At 53.4% G+C, this 15119-nt stretch overlaps 8 protein-coding genes across 8 annotated transcripts; 2 read left to right on the top strand and 6 right to left on the bottom strand.

The window, feature by feature from the left end:
- Nucleotides 1-200: 200 nt before the first annotated feature.
- On the bottom strand, nt 201-1697 carry BO87DRAFT_360024 (kinase-like protein). Its single transcript, XM_025621540.1, has 2 exons — nt 1055-1697; nt 201-992 (listed from the first exon to the last, which is right to left on the bottom strand). Exons 1-2 carry the CDS (start codon nt 1629-1631, stop codon nt 460-462), a joined length of 1110 nt encoding a protein of 369 aa, XP_025479292.1. The 5' UTR covers nt 1632-1697; the 3' UTR covers nt 201-459.
- Nucleotides 1698-1912: 215 nt separating this feature from the next.
- cpa1 (carbamoyl-phosphate synthase (glutamine-hydrolyzing) CPA1) lies at nt 1913-3499 on the bottom strand. The gene has a single exon (XM_025623458.1). The coding sequence runs from the start codon at nt 3398-3400 to the stop codon at nt 2039-2041; it is 1362 nt and encodes a 453-aa protein (XP_025479291.1). The 5' UTR covers nt 3401-3499; the 3' UTR covers nt 1913-2038.
- A 1223-nt stretch (nt 3500-4722) lies between these two features.
- BO87DRAFT_459540 (uncharacterized protein) lies at nt 4723-5653 on the top strand (the record flags this gene model as incomplete). The annotated part of the gene is made up of 2 exons (XM_025628964.1): nt 4723-5345; nt 5412-5653. Exons 1-2 carry the CDS (start codon nt 4778-4780, stop codon nt 5651-5653), a joined length of 810 nt encoding a protein of 269 aa, XP_025479290.1. The 5' UTR covers nt 4723-4777.
- A 208-nt stretch (nt 5654-5861) lies between these two features.
- Nucleotides 5862-6794, bottom strand: BO87DRAFT_426554 (short-chain dehydrogenase/reductase; the record flags this gene model as incomplete). The annotated part of the gene is made up of 1 exon (XM_025627370.1): nt 5862-6794. The coding sequence occupies one exon, from the start codon at nt 6792-6794 to the stop codon at nt 5862-5864; it is 933 nt and encodes a 310-aa protein (XP_025479289.1).
- Nucleotides 6795-7100: 306 nt separating this feature from the next.
- Nucleotides 7101-8919, bottom strand: BO87DRAFT_309847 (Zn(II)2Cys6 transcription factor; the record flags this gene model as incomplete). The annotated part of the gene is made up of 4 exons (XM_025619482.1): nt 7101-7630; nt 7675-7949; nt 7995-8789; nt 8837-8919. 4 exons carry the CDS (start codon nt 8917-8919, stop codon nt 7101-7103), a joined length of 1683 nt encoding a protein of 560 aa, XP_025479288.1.
- Nucleotides 8920-9341: 422 nt separating this feature from the next.
- BO87DRAFT_66421 (putative C6 transcription factor) lies at nt 9342-11180 on the top strand. The gene has a single exon (XM_025629461.1). The coding sequence runs from the start codon at nt 9412-9414 to the stop codon at nt 11149-11151; it is 1740 nt and encodes a 579-aa protein (XP_025479287.1). The 5' UTR covers nt 9342-9411; the 3' UTR covers nt 11152-11180.
- Nucleotides 10974-13118, bottom strand: BO87DRAFT_335709 (uncharacterized protein). The gene is made up of 4 exons (XM_025620505.1): nt 12819-13118; nt 12521-12748; nt 12062-12443; nt 10974-11996 (listed from the first exon to the last, which is right to left on the bottom strand). Exons 1-4 carry the CDS (start codon nt 12969-12971, stop codon nt 11209-11211), a joined length of 1551 nt encoding a protein of 516 aa, XP_025479286.1. The 5' UTR covers nt 12972-13118; the 3' UTR covers nt 10974-11208.
- Nucleotides 13119-13496: 378 nt separating this feature from the next.
- Nucleotides 13497-14753, bottom strand: BO87DRAFT_426550 (putative DnaJ domain protein Psi; the record flags this gene model as incomplete). The annotated part of the gene is made up of 3 exons (XM_025627369.1): nt 13497-13793; nt 13849-14537; nt 14606-14753. 3 exons carry the CDS (start codon nt 14751-14753, stop codon nt 13497-13499), a joined length of 1134 nt encoding a protein of 377 aa, XP_025479285.1.
- Between the last annotated feature and the right edge of the window lie 366 nt (nt 14754-15119).

The following is a 15119-nucleotide window of genomic DNA, read 5'->3' as shown; positions in this document are numbered from 1 at the left end:
GACAGTAGACTTGTTCCTCTCCGAACACCGCCGGTTTACTTAGTGAGGACGCTCAATCGGTCTGCTGGTATATACTTACTCTATGTACTCGAGTCTGGCACTGAGGCCGCTCACCCCTAACCTAGTATGTTCGGCGACCTTTTTCAGACTTTGACAACAGGAACATCACGTATATTGATCACATCTGTAAGCCTCTCCCTCTCAGGTTCTAAGGTCCTCCAGCCCTATCGAGAGCCGGCTGGCTCCAACCTCTCATCCAATCCGAGCACAAAACCTGCTGTACCGTCGCTCTTTCCTTCGGCCTGAAGGCCAACATCGACAGAAGCATCGCCTTGAACGCCCTCCTCTCAGTATCCGCCACTGTTTCTAAGCCCGCCTGAGCTCGAGGCTCCTGTATACAGTACTCGAACCTCTGATCCCAGGACATACGCACACCTTCAGGACCCCTAGACTTTTTCTTCAAATCCACCTCGCCCTCTTCGTTATTAAACCATTCGCGCCGTCCGCTCCACTTTCCCACCACTCAGGAGGTAAAACACCGAGGGTTTCCACTTGCTCAGCGGTCACATGGTCAGGAGTAGCGAAAAAGGCCTCGAATAAAGGCCGCTGGCCAAGAATCTCCCAGATGGTACAGGCGAGTGTCCAAACATCTGAGGGAAAGGAGAGCGGCTCGTTAGAGAATCTAGCCTCGGGTGGCTGAAGGAGGGGAAGAGTCTTTGAAGAGAACCTGGCTGTTTCGTGTGGGTTGAACGATTCGCCAAAATCGCTGAGGAGGATCTTCTCTTCCCCGAGGATTATATCGTCACTGGGAACGCCGTACCAGCTGGGGATGAACATGCGTCCGGGTATATTATTTGATGACAATAGCTTGCCGTCGAGACGAATGACTGCTTCGGAATTGGGCTCTCCGTATTTCTTGTATAGCTCTGCAGTGGAGAGGGGATCGATCACTTCCCTAGGAAATTGGACTAAGATGTTGCCGAGATGCAGATCTTGAGAAGTTGGTAGAATCAGTTAACCAATCCAGCTATACACATCCATAGACATAACATACCGCCATGTACAATATCCTGGCCATGAAGGAACGCAACCCCACGAATAAGCCGGGCAGTGATGGACCGCGCAACATCCAGGTGAAAAAGACCAAACGTCGATGCCTCTTTGGCATCAAACAAGCTCATACGTGCTGGCGGAGTAACTATGCATCTATGCTTCCCATTGGGCCCCGCAATCCAGAATTCGTCCAAGAGTCGTGGGATGATCTCACTTCCTAGTCCAAGTGGTGAATTCCCAAGAGAGGACAGAAGACTAGCCCCAGGTGTAGAGATGCTAGCATCGGCGGTAATGGCTTTCACTGCCACGTACCTGGCCCGGTGTAGGTCCCGGGCTAGCCATATGGTCGAGTATCCTCCATACCCGAGTTTGTCAACCAGTCGATATCGGCCCTTGTTTAGGTTGTCTCCGATCTCTAGAGGATGGTATCCTCCAGGGCAGTATCTGTGCAGGTCTTCGACTTCTTCAATTAGCCTGTACTGAGGCTTGCTAGGCTTTGCATTTGGTGTTCGACATTCGTTGGACGCGTCTGTATCCCGGTTCGTCTTATCTGACTTTAGGGGAGTGAAGGTGGACATCAACGAGGTCTTGCGGACACAAGACTGGTTTGAGACAAGACTCCATGCCTGCCTGTAGGATCGGACATTGATATGAATGCAAGTACTACGTGTGAACATCTGCAGGCATGGGCACAGCGACTGTAACGACATTTGGAAACCACTTCACTTTACACTCTTGGATCAATCATGGATGACTAATGTCACGGGACCTCATGCTGAACTTTCTCCCTTCAGGCATGAGGAAGATACGGCAGCTTATGATCTACATTACTAGAGTAAAACAAGTACAACTGGAGATGTTATGTGTGAAGAGAAAATATATTCCTAAACCGAAATGTACCCAGACTAAACCGAATGAATCATGTACAACCAAAGATATTCCGACCCAAACCCAAACCCAAACTCCAGTTCCAAATGACATTCCTTTAAGCGGCAGCGGCGGCAGCAGCAGCGGCGGCGGCCACGTTCTGCATGCCAATGGTAGGCTGGACGCCCACACGCTCCTTGGCCAAAAGGTCAACCAAGAGAGGGCTGGGGACAGTGTTCCGGTTGGGGTGGAACGCCAGCTGGTGGTTCTTGTACTTGACGACGCTGTCCAGGTAGATGTCGAAGAGGTAAGAGGAGTCCAGGGGACCGCCCTTGGCCTCGGGGTGGAACTGGGTGCTGAAGATGGGACGAGTCTTATGGATCATACCCTCGTTGCTAGAATCGTTCAGGTTGACAAAGTAAGGCTTCCAGTCGGAAGGCAGGGTGGAAGCATCCACGGCGTAACCGTGGTTCTGGCTGGTGATGTGGCAGCGGCCAGTAGTGGTGTCCAGAGCCGGGATGTTGTGGGCACGGTTACCATACTTGAGCTTGATGGTGCGAGCGCCGTTGGCCAGAGCCAGGAGCTGGTGACCCAGACAGATACCGAAGATGGGCACCTGGGAAGTCTCCATCAGGCGACGGAGGTGGTAGACGGTGTCCTGGCAGTGAGTCGGGTCACCGGGGCCGTTGGAGATGAAGACACCATCGAAGTGGTGGGCGACCTTGTGGATGGGGTAGTCGAAGGGGAACACAGTGATACTGGCTCCACGGCTGACCAAGCTACGCAGGATGTTCTCCTTGACACCGCAGTCGAGCACAGCGACGTGGCACTGGGGGTCAGCGGCGCTGACGTGGAAAGGAGCCTTGGTGCTGACCTGGCGGACCAAGTGGATCTGCTCAGGGTCGACGAAGGCCTCATCCTGGTCAGCGTCGTACTCCTCACCGACGGTGATACGAGCGAGGGAAGAACCCTGCTCACGGAGGTAGGTGACAATGGCACGAGTGTCGACGCCGGAGATGGCGGGCACACCCTCACGGGCACACCATTCACCGAGACTCTCGACGGCGGTCCAGTGGCTGTACTGCTCAGCCACATCGGCCACGACGACACCAGCGGCCTGGAGGTTGGGAGACTCAAAGTACTTGAGCAGACCGTGCTGGTCCCTCTCGGCGGAGGGGACACCGTAGTTACCGATCAGAGGCTGGGTGAAGACCAGGATCTGACCACGGTAGGAGGGGTCGGTCAAGGACTCGGGGTATCCGACCAGAGAGGTGGTGAAGACGGCTTCACCGGAAATGTTGGAGCGGGCTCCAAAGGACTTTCCATGGAAGATGGGGCCATCTCGGATCGTGAAAGTGGCACGTTCAGTGGCGGGACGTCCCTGACGGACGGTAGCCATGAAGCGGGACTGGATAGAAGCATTCACGGACGTGAAGACAGGGGCCCTGGCGGGCATGGCCTTGAACACACGAGCGAACATTGTGATAGGATTTATTTGATGTGAAAGAAGAATACGGCGGGTTGTGTGAAGTGGATTCAGAAGTTTCCGGAAGCTTTCCAGAGGTGATCCGAGATGTAGTCCTACAGATATCATGTTAGTATTCTATCAATGCCTTTCAATTCGATGATGGGATAGCCATGACGAGTGACGATAGCGGCGGGGAGGGGAATGCGGAGTAGCCATGGGAACCCATAGTACTGTGGTAGACAGACAACGTACCTGAGAAGTGAAGACGGAAGGTGCCAAACGCATAAGCGCGACTGTGCTGTTACCAGTCACTGAGGATTGGTATACAAGATTGGTTGGAGATGGGAGGGGGTCTAATTAGTTAGACATGGAAGTGCGTTGATGATTCTGGGGGGAGCAATCTGGGATACGGAGAAGAAAGGAAAGGGAGAGAAAGAGAGGGAGGGACCAAGAGATTAAAAAAGAAGGGAAAAAGTGTGCCGGCCCGGTCGGGTGGCACGTGCTTTCCTCACTCACCGACTTGGTTGTGCGTGTCCGGCCAATCGGAGGGCGGCCATTCGACAGTCCGCTATCGGGGAGGCCAACTTTGGCAGGGTTTTATTCATTCCCTTGACTCACTCTTCCGCCGATTCTCGCGCCCTTCACTTGATGGATCCATTTTTTCTTCAATAATGAACCCCAGTTCCTCTGAACAGTAAGGATTAGTGCAGCTCAACGACAGGAACAGCTACCCAGCCATTCCATGGCTGCCCCAAACAGGGGGCGGGCTCTCCCTTCCCTTCCACTGAGAACTCGCCATGACTCACTATTGATGTAAGTCTCTCCACTTGGTGGGTTTCGTGGTTATGATAACCCCAAGTATGGCAGATCTTGGTGACTAACTTTTACATAACTGATAGCTTCATTCTCTCTTTCCGGCATATTCTTGACTAATATAAATACTCTATCCCCGGACGACAATTAAGAATGCTGGGGTTATTCCAGCTCATGGTATACAACCAATACTGCTGGATAGTAGATGGTGATGGTATATAAAATTGATGCAAGTTGGCGCCGAGTGTTACACCACTAGTCAGCACAAGGAAGACTTTTAATACTCAACAACCAATTGAGTCGTCGCATTGCTCACACACATCCTGGACTAATGTGCAACTGTAACCAGAGGAGCCAACCAGCTGCGGACAGTCTGCTCAACTAACCACAGAGCTAACCAATGCAGCACCGGCTCATTTTTGCAGCATACATGACCGTGATACCCGGCAGATTATGCGTTCGGAGACTTGATTAGACCAATACATAAAACTTCAATAGAAACATACATTGCACTATATGTCATGCTTCAAAACTATAAACATCAAATTAGTACATCTATCCGAGATAGTAACACCCATGCACCTCATCCTCATAATCCTGCTTCTCCCAGTACTAACACTCACCCTTACTCTCCCCAACCGTGTCATCAACACCAACAATGATCAAACCCTTCTCGCCCCCTCTCTTACAGACTCTCAACCCCTAGACGACCCTCACTGCAACGGCACCGGCCTCATCGACCCCAATGATCCTAACCAAGACCACCCCTGCACCGGCGATGGCCTCATCCCTCCATCCCCCTCAGACCCTCCTCGCGAGGGCTTCCACTTCGAGAATCCCTCGACGAACTGTACCTACGTCTCGCAACCCCACATCTGGGACTCGTTCAAAATCCTCGAAAAAGACATGACGAAGCTCTTCACGCTGATCCACAAAAACGTCAGTTTCACCGTTGTAGGACACCATCCGATTGCGGGACACTATAACGATCTGCTGCACTTTTATGTGAATGCATTGCGAAGAGTGAGTGTATTGTTCATGGATCATGCCGATAAGTTTGAGATCCATCCAGTTGCGATCATTGGGGGGTGTGAGAGTCAATGGTCGGTGCAGGAGGTAAACTTCAAGGGGGTAATGAATTCTGGTATTATCACCTTCCATTCTTTAGTATATTGTATATTTGAGGGATAATTATACTGATGATGTGCAGGAGACCCATTTGATATCATCAACGTGTGGGTAACGAAGTGGTATCAAGATCAAATGGTGGAGATACGGACGTATATTGATGCGCCGAAGATCATGGATGCGTTGCATAAGAATGAGATCTGGTGGAATGGGACGTCGGAGAGGGAGAATATGCTGTATATGCCTGGACCGGCGGGGATGCCGGATTTGAAGGAGCTGGAGGGACTTATGGGGTATCCTGATGGGAGGAGGTACGAAGATTGACCTTTATGAGCTCACAGTTAAGGTATACCAAGAATTGAATGTAGCTGCATTTATATAACATGCTGAGTTGAGAGCAATGATTGGAGCTGATATACACTTCATACTACTACACAGTGCAGCATTGAACCATATCAGAGAAATCAAGCCATATAGCCAAGAAATCAATTAACAAACATCAACAAGAGCAAAGTATGAACTGCATTTACAATCAATCTCTCCCCAGATAATGATCCAACTCTCCCTCCGTCCACTCCCACAACCTCCTCGCCAACTCCCCATCCCTCCCAAGCGCCGACTTCCCCAGCACCCCAACAGGATCATAATACTCCCCACTACTCACCTCTCTCGACACCGCTGCCCAAAGTTGATTCCTAACCCCAACCTCCAAACTCGACGCAAGCCTTAACACCAACGCCACCCTGAACAAAAACCGAATATACCCAGGCGCACCCGTAGCCCCATCCCCAAGCGTCGTGCCCACCACGCCCGGATCAATCGAAGCAGCAGTCAACCACGGATACACTTCCGCTAACATCCTCACCCAAAGCACAACAGCCAACTTACTCTGCCCATACCTCGCAAACGGACCCATGCTCTCCCCATTCGTCTTGAACGTCTCGAACTGCAGTCCCCCAGCCGGCGCATACCGCTGTCCATGCGACGCCACAGCCACAAGCCTCACACGACCACCTACACCAGCGTCATTCCGCTTCGCTGTCCTCTCCATGATTGGTAATAGCAGCTTGGTCAAAAGTGCATGACCCATGAAGTTCGTCCCGAACTGCACTTCGTATCGTCCGTCGGGGGTCATTCCCGGTGGTGCGGCCATGACGCCGGCGTTGAGCATGAGGATGTCGAGGCGGGTGGCGGTGGAGAGGAATACCGATGTGGCTTGCTTGACGGAGTCGAAGGAGGAGAGGTCGAGTTCGAGGAGGTGGATGCGGGCTGTGGGGACTTGTTGTTTGATTGAGTCCGCTGCGGTTTGCGCTTTGGTGAGATTGCGCGCGGCGAGCCAGATTTGAGATGGGTTGTGCCGGGAGAATTCGAGCACGGAGGCCTTGCCCAGACCGCTGTTGGCGCCGGTGATGAGGATGGTTTTGCCGGTTAGGTCGGGGATGTCTTTGGTGAGGTGGAAGGGCATGTTGTGTTGGTGGTGGTATTGTTGGAGATGAGATGTTATGGAGGGTAAAGAGGGTTGGGGGACTGAGAAAGGTAAGAAAGTGATTGGGATTAAGATTGAGGGTATAGCCATGACATGGCTTCTCATCTTATATGGGAAGGATATACTAAGGATTTTGAAGACATCTGGATCGGAGTAGGAGCTATGACACTCCGCTCCGATGGACCGGACCATGCCTCAAATTCCTCCGTTTGCAAATGGATGGGGGACTGCTTGTTGGTAAGCACCGAAAAAACTCGTATTTCTACAGTTACCTGCTGCAGAAAATCACCAACTCCACATATTGCGGAATTCACTAGAGAACAAGTCCAGATCATCCAAAGTCGGCTCCCAAGAGTCCTCCATCATTGGCATCACTGCCGTATCCCACGACATCTTCATAGCCTCCATTTTCGCTGCCATGATCATGAAGAAGTCAAGTTCTTGAGTACCTTCTGGATCCAGTCCAGCTGCTTCTTTGACCTGTGTGAACCGCTGTGCCGCCGTCTCCAGTACCCATGACACATCTATTGTGTCCCGCACCAGCTTACGGTTCCAGACGGGATAGTCGCAGACCGTGAGACGATAGAGGTTGATGAAACTGCGTGCCATGTTGGCGCACATCAAGCACGAAAGCCCGACATATTCAACGGGTTGCAGGGCTAGAATGGTGTCGGTCCATGACTTGATAGTCTGGAGACAGGCACAGAGACATTCGAATTGTTTGTTCGATTGCTGGGGAAAGATGCTTGGGTCTGACGAGAAGCCGATCTCGTAGATCATCATTTCTGCGCTGTACAGCTCCATTTGCAGAATCTCTGTGGGCCGTTAGCTGGGTATTCGACGGGGGTTAAGAGCTTACTGTTGTCGGTGAGTTCAGGAGGTATTTGTGATCGGAACTGGCGAATCTGCTTCTGAAATGACTGCAAATATGTTGGAGCTGATGGCCGCAAAAAGTGAGCGTCGCTCGGCGCCGTTCCTGGCGCGTCCATCACCTTTCCTGTGATGAGACGTAGTTTGACAAGCTGCACCAGCAGGGTATCATTGGTTGATTCCTTTTGCTCTTCAAATACACGAAGACAGTCGTCGAATGAGGGCGTCCACTGAAGTGGCTCACCGTTTCGGGACACATTCGACCTTGGAATGTTAGACAGAATCGATACCCAAGTGGAGTCTACCTACGTAAAGCTAACGAGAAAGCACCCCAGCAAAGCTCTCCGTTCCTGCATGGTAGGCAGCCGAGAGTAGTGGGACGGCCGATTGTGTCCCTTCAGATCATAGCTAAGCAAGAGGCTCGGGTCCTGCGCCGGTGGTTTGTCCAAGCCTAGGTCGTATACAATTGCGATAGCCAACTGCATCAAACTAGTGAAAAGCGGCTTATCAAGGGCGTAGTAGCGATCCCAGGTGGCGTATACCAGAACTGCCAACATGAAGTCTATACTTCTCGTGCCTTCTACAAACGCCTCGCGGCCAAATATCTCTCTCATCTGCCTAGACATGGCCTTCTGCTGTGTTGTCCGCGTAGATGCGACAGTCATTATCGCTAGCCACAGCAGCGGACTCTCCTGACGCAGCTGATGGGCGGTTTGAGAGTCTGGGATATCGATAAAAGGCAAATGGCCGATAAAGTCGGCGCGGAACCTAGCCAAGTACACCTCGGAATCATTATAGTTAGGCTCGTAAGAAGCTGCCCGAGGCTGCTCGAAAGGAGCAGCTGGACTACATGTTGCGCCTGATAAACTCTGCGGTAGAGATACTGACAGCGATACGGCTTCGTCCGTATGAGGTGCTGGAACTGCATGCTCCTGGGCCGACGGATTCGACCCGTTCAGCATACCCGTCTGGCCATGCAGGATACTGTACAACCCGTCCAGCTTCTCCTCAAGCTTCTGGACATCTTTTGCAGAGGCTTTGGCCACGAAACGACGCTTACGCACGGGAGGCGATGGCTGGCAGGTCTTCCGGAGGCGTACACATCTACCAGACTATCAGCATGGCCAGGATATCAATGAGAGCGGACCAACCGTTCACATGTCCCGGAGGCCCCACTGAGGGCACATCTCGTCTTTGCTCGGACACAGTTTGTACAAGCCCGTACGGTTGGCATTTTGACTCAAGTTACACGGTTACACAGGCAACTACTCGTCGTCAGACAAGATAAACTACTGCTGGCATGCTCTCATGGGGGCTGAACGGAGCGGAGTCTGCGATACTCCGACTCCGATGCTTGTATTGTGGATGGATGTCTGACGTTGCACTTTGCTGTTGGTGGTTTTAAAATAAGATTTCTTCATGGCCATTCAACCTCTCAACGCATCGGCTAAGTAAAGACCGACAGAGTGGCACTCTATGACCCGGTTGAGAACCTCGCGATACTCGATCGGTCCGATGAAGATCAGGAAGTAGAGATAGAGATAAGGTGTGAATAATTATTATGCTCCGCACAAGCTAAGCTGACTCACCAGCACATCACATGCTCCGCACTAGTTAACTATTATCAACATCAACTGACCGGAATCAACTTCCTGATCTTATTCCACCTCTACACCTATCTACACCTCAGACCCTCCAGTCATGGGCATGGGCTGCCAAGGGAGACATGACCGAACCCTCTAGGAAGCGTTCCCGTGTTGCCTGCACACTATGTCAATCGCGCAAGCGCAAATGCTCCGGCGACCAGCCATGCACAACATGCGCCCAGTTCGGCTCCGACTGCCACTATGACCTCCAATCGCGCAGAAAGCGCGATGCCAGACTATTCCAGCTGCAGTCCGCCGCACTGACAGAATCTACAGCGGCCCCTGATGCAGCGCATCCTCCGCGCCACGAGCCCAAGATCTCCCCAGAGGAGACAGCAGCCCGGCTCAGCTCGCTAGATGCCAACTCCGGCGCAGCATTCGCTAGGCGCCTCGGCCTCAAGGTCGATCCCACCAATGCACCCAAGATGCATCTATTCGCATGGAACGTGGGCGCGCGCCATCTTCCACCTCCATCAATGCCACCACCATCCGCTCCCAAAGTAGTCCCCATCGTGGACATCATCTCGCAGGACGAGATGCGCTCCCTGGTAGCCATCTTCTTCGACAAAGTCGACCCATGCTACCCATTCATCGACCGCGACACCCTCCTCCGCCAAGTCAGTCGCCGCTGGCTCCCACCCACCGCCGACTCGGCCCTCCTCTACGGGCCCTACGACGCCGTCCTCGCCGGCGTCGCAGCCTTCGGCTACCTTTTCTCCCGGAGACAATCCAGCGCAACAGAGCTCCAACTCGCGGAGACAGCCCGCCTCATCCTCGACCAAAACATGCTATCAGACACGACCCCCACCCTCGACACCGTAACAGCATGGGTCCTCCGCGTCTCCTACCTCCGCCTAACCTCGACCCCGAACCTCGCCTGGACAGCCAGCTGCACCCTAATGCACCTCATCGAAGCAACAGGCCTGCACCTCGAGCAACCCTCCTCCGACGCCATTAACCAACTTCCCACCCCTGTCGACCCCGACCTTCGCCGACGCCTCTTCGGCATGGCCCGCCATCTCAACGTCTGGATCTCTTTCGAGCTCGCCCGCTCCCGCGTCGTCCTCCACGGCGCAACATCCCTGCCTCCGACGCCGCGCGTCCCGGGCACCCCAGAAATCTTCACCCTCTTACCCATGTCCGAAAGCCTCGACCCAAACACAAACAAAACAACGGACCCTCCAGACCTCGAATCCGCCCTCCGCAACGTCCTCGACCAAACTCATGTCTTACCCCAGTTAATCCTCGTGCAATGTAACCTCATGCTCTGCATCTACCGGCGCCTGCGCGCCCTGAACTGCATTATCTCCGGGGACCTGCTTGACCGCGTGCTGGCACTCTCCGTGGAAGGTCTGCAGGCAGCGAGGGAGATGGTCGCGACGACTTGCCCGTGGCATCAGATCGCGAACGTGCCATTTCAGGTGGTGTGCACGCTCTTGGCGATAGATAATCGGGCGTCGTTGGTCATGTTGGGGGGTGCGATGCGCACGCTGCGCGAGGTGGCCGCGGCGTATGATACCGAGGTGATGCGTGAGGCGTATAGTACGGCGTATCTGCTGATTTTGTTGCATCAGCGCAGGAAGGAGGAGGATACGAAGGCGTTGAAGGATGTGCTCAGAGTTAACTCGGGGGCTGGGGCGGACCAGATTGAGATGGGGCTGGGGGGTACGCCTGCGACTGATTCTGGTGGTGGTGATTCTACGGAGCCGCATCATTCGTTGGCTGATTATCCGGGATTCTCGTGGTTGAGTGATCTGCTAATTGATATTCCTAGTTTGGGCAGCTTCGATATGGAGCGGTTTATGTACACTGGTGTATAGCGGCGGCAGATTGGTGCCTAAACACATTCTCAAGGTTGGAATGTGTGGGAGGGATGATTACTGCGACTTCTTCTCCTTGTCGCTCTTCTTCTGTCCGGAGGATCGCGCCACACTACCCAGCTTCCACAATACCCACAGCAAGCCTAGAACAATCGCTGCCATCGTGCCCAGCTCTACTGTCTTACTGCTGAAGAATCCGCCCTCTTCTAACCGGAGCACCGGCACGTCCAACTCTTCAACATGCCGGGCTTTCTCTCCACTAGCATGCACCTGATAGAACATCGTCCGGGGACCGAACATACCATCCCAACCTAGGTTCACACGATCGAACGGGTTCGTTCCCATCTTCGTGCCCTCTTCCGCTGTGCAAGCCCAGAAGACTACCGGCCACGGCACCCCCGCGGAGCGGTACCCAGTCTCCGACGGCCGCAGGTACCGCAGATGCAGCGGCACCGTGACGTTCCACTCCTCGGGCACCTGGCCTTCAGGCGGCGTAGCCAGCTCAAGCAGCCAATTCGAACCCCAGTGCGGGACAAACCAATCCGGGGCCTCCAGGTCCGTTGCTCCGCTTACTGCCCGCAACGCCACTAGATGGTGCGACTCCAGGAACAGCGGATCATCCGTGCTCAGCTGGTACTTGTCCCCGAAGATATACGACGGCAGCGTCAGATACGCATGCAGCGCACAGGTTGTGTCCTCCGGCGCAGCGGGATACTCCAGCGCAGCGGGGGACAGAGAAATGGTCATGGTCGGATGCGTGCCCGTCGGACGGGGGAAGGAGACATCGAAAGTCGCCTCGCGAGGGAGGACATGGTGTCTGGAAGGGAAGGAGAATAACGTGGGTTCTAAACCGTCAGCTATCATCCCCTCAACAACACACAAAAACAAGAGGAAGGGGATGGATGCATACTCAACTCCTTATCCACCCCGACAACACCCAACAACCCACCAACCTTAATCTCCTCCGCCTCGACCGCCTTCTCCGTCCCCAACAACCCAACTTCAACCCGATCACGACTCTCCCCGGGTGCACGAATCTCCTCCGTCCATCCCTCCGAAGCACTAGGCTGGCCCCAGTACCCCGAGACCACCAGCGACCGCGACACCGCATCATAGTCCACATCAACACTATCAGCGGTGCCCCAATCCGCAGCGCACGCAGAACCCTCCCCGCGACAGATATTCTCCACGATGTACTCCCCAAGGTTATGTTCCGGCAGGGCAGAATGGAATTGATACGTTGACGTGGAAGCGAATCGCGTAGAGAGAACAGGAGGAGTGGTGAACGAGTCCTACATGTACCAGAATCAGCATCACACACATGTACATACCCCATAAGTAGAACTGAAAATGAAAATGAAACACATACCGTATAATTTCTACACTCAATCCCCATCGTCCCAAACATCCTCCTCAGAAGACGACACACCCCTTCCCCATCCCCTTCCCCACCCTCCTCTCCAGAGTGTTGAAGAGGACTAACTCCCACCCCCACCCCAGCAGAAACCCTACTCCCGAACGGCGCAACAACCACATACGGATCTTCCCTCGCCCAGCGAATATGTACTTCATGCAAACCGCTTAGAATACCTCGGACCTGAATTCATGGAAATCCACATATATTAGCTATCTATCTTGATCAAGATAGTAGAAGAAAGGCAATGTACCTCATCATCAACCACCTCCCCAATATCAATCGTAACACGAATTTCCTTCGCGGCATCCAGATCACTGATTCTTAGGGACGTCGGGGTGAGGCTTGCTTGGGTGGAGGTGAATGGCGAGGAGGGGGGTTGGAGGTAGGTTATTCTTGTTTTCATTTTCAGTATTATGGAATTTGTGATGATTGGTGATGCTGGTTAAGTGGAAGAGTTGAGGAGAGAGAGAGAGGTTAATGGATTGAAGAATTGAGATGGATTTGCTTTGGTTGGATTGCGGAGATGGAGCGAGCTGGAGCTGGATGGAGCTGGATGGAGCTGGGGGTGAGGTGTGATGTTGTTGTTGACCGCTATCTTATCGATAAGGCTAGCTAGGTATTCCTGTTTCGGATGGGGAGGGCATGTGATCATTGTGATAAGATATACTAGTTTTTGTTCTACTAGAGTAATTGATTATCGGAATCTCCGTTTATGTAGTATCATAGTAGCATACATTAACAATTTATCACACTCATACAGGTATATAAGCTTTTATTCCAAGCTACTACTGCTTCATCATCATCACTCATCACATCACGGAACCAGCCGCACGCCCAACGCCATAATGCTAACAGACCAGCGAAATGGGAATAGAAATAAACAGAGACAATAGGAGTATCAGAGAGAGAGAGAGAGAGAGAAAAGGAATCACGGAAGAACATCCTTGAGAATGTCCTTCTGCGACGCGCTCAGGCTAGCTGGGAACCGCACATTCACCCGAACCACCAGATCGCCGCGCTCGCTGGGCTTCTTCGAGATCGTCATGCCCAATCCGGGGAACCGCTCCTCATGGCCAGGCTGTGTCGGGCCGGGCTTGGACACTCGGATGGATTTGCCGTCGATTGTGCGTACGATGCGTTCCCAGCCGGTCAGCGCTTCTTTCAGACTGAGCTCGACTGTTGTAACGAGGTTGTCGCCCTGGCGTTTGAAGTTGGGATGTTCTTTCTGCTGATCGTTAGTATTGACTAAGGTATAATGAGTTTAGGGTGGGGATGCCTACCTCAGTCACAATCAGATGTACGTCCTGCCGACCACCCTCCTCTTGATCGCCTACTCCCCGGTACTTAATCTTCGAGCCAGTCCGCAGACCCGGCTTGATATTCGCTTCCAGCGTCACATCCTGCACGGTGCGCTTGCCGCTCGCATCAAATGTCTTGCTCTTGACAGACACCTTCTTGGTCGTACCGCGCATCAGCTCCTCCAGCGTCAGCGGCAGCTCCTTCTCCATGACCGTAGGCTCGGGCGTGGGCGCGCGCTGCGACGATTGCTTGAATCCGCTAGGCCCGCGACTATTCCGGAAGTTCCGACCGCCGCCGAGCCCACCTCCCAGCATCGAGAAGATATCGTCATCATCCATACCGCCGCCCATACCACCACCCATACCGCCCATGCTGCCTTTGGCAAAGTTCCGGAAGATATCGTCTGCATTGCTGAACCGGAACCCGCTGCCGCCGCCGCCGGGACCAGTCGAGAAGTGGAATGTCCGGGTACCACCACCGCCGCCGCCAGGCATGCCGCCGAACGAGAAGCCGCCGGGCATGCCACCTTCGAAGGGGTTGGGGCCGTCTGCACCACCACCGCCGCCGCTGGACGGTGGGGGACCGCCACGAAGGAGATATTCAAGGCCGAATTGGTCATAAACTTTTCGTTTTTCAGGGTCGGAAAGAACCTCGTATGCCTGGGACACCTCTGTTGAAAATTAGCACCATTGGCCTAAAATGGGAGGCTGGGGCGGGGTAAATAGAGCCAGAACATACCTTTGAACTTTTCCGAAGCGGTCGGGTTATCCTTGTTCTTGTCGGGGTGGTACTTCAATGCCGCCTTACGGTAAGCTTTCTTAATCTCGTCCTGCGAGGCATCGGGCCTGATCGAGAGGGCATCGTAGAGTTTCGTTTCTGCAACCATTGTGGAGTCGATTGGCGAAGGCCAGAAGATAGGTCAAAGGAACGGGAATCACGAAATCGATAGACGTGGTAGAAATGTGATGCACGGCTCTAATTGGCGAGTCCAGACACCATATAAGCACACCACGAGGGGGTCACACCACGGGGTGAGATGGGGGAATCGAGGGGAGGGGAGCAGAGTCTCGAATGACGTAGAAGATTCAGCGATCCGCGATCCGATCAGAGTATATCGACGGGTGTTAATGTAGGTTATATAGGTGTGATTTCAAGACATAAGGCACAGTGAATGATGTATCTGAAGGATTAGCGGAGAAGCCAGGTGTGAGGACGAGGGCTGATGTATAGTGCAGCGCCGGCGGCTTTCAGG

Source organism: Aspergillus neoniger (genome assembly GCF_003184625.1).
Source record: "Aspergillus neoniger CBS 115656 unplaced genomic scaffold BO87scaffold_18, whole genome shotgun sequence".
NCBI classification, from domain to species: domain Eukaryota; kingdom Fungi; phylum Ascomycota; class Eurotiomycetes; order Eurotiales; family Aspergillaceae; genus Aspergillus; species Aspergillus neoniger.
This window is presented reverse-complemented; position numbering and strand designations above follow the sequence as displayed.

What these genes read in the sequence shown, in the direction of transcription:
- BO87DRAFT_360024 (XM_025621540.1), bottom strand. Translation starts at nt 1,631, where the DNA reads ATGTCCACCTTCACTCCCCTAAAGTCAGATAAGACGAACCGGGATACA. An exon ending in CCAGGATATTGTACATGGCG is followed by an intron (nt 993 to 1,054) that starts GTATGTTATGTC and finishes CAACTTCTCAAG; the next exon opens with ATCTGCATCTCGGCAACATC.
- cpa1 (XM_025623458.1), bottom strand. Translation starts at nt 3,400, where the DNA reads ATGTTCGCTCGTGTGTTCAAGGCCATGCCCGCCAGGGCCCCTGTCTTC.
- BO87DRAFT_66421 (XM_025629461.1), top strand. Translation starts at nt 9,412, where the DNA reads ATGACCGAACCCTCTAGGAAGCGTTCCCGTGTTGCCTGCACACTATGT.
- BO87DRAFT_335709 (XM_025620505.1), bottom strand. Translation starts at nt 12,971, where the DNA reads ATGAAAACAAGAATAACCTACCTCCAACCCCCCTCCTCGCCATTCACC. An exon ending in TTGAGTGTAGAAATTATACG is followed by an intron (nt 12,444 to 12,520) that starts GTATGTGTTTCA and finishes TGGTACATGTAG; the next exon opens with GACTCGTTCACCACTCCTCC. An exon ending in CGGGGTGGATAAGGAGTTGA is followed by an intron (nt 11,997 to 12,061) that starts GTATGCATCCAT and finishes CTGACGGTTTAG; the next exon opens with AACCCACGTTATTCTCCTTC.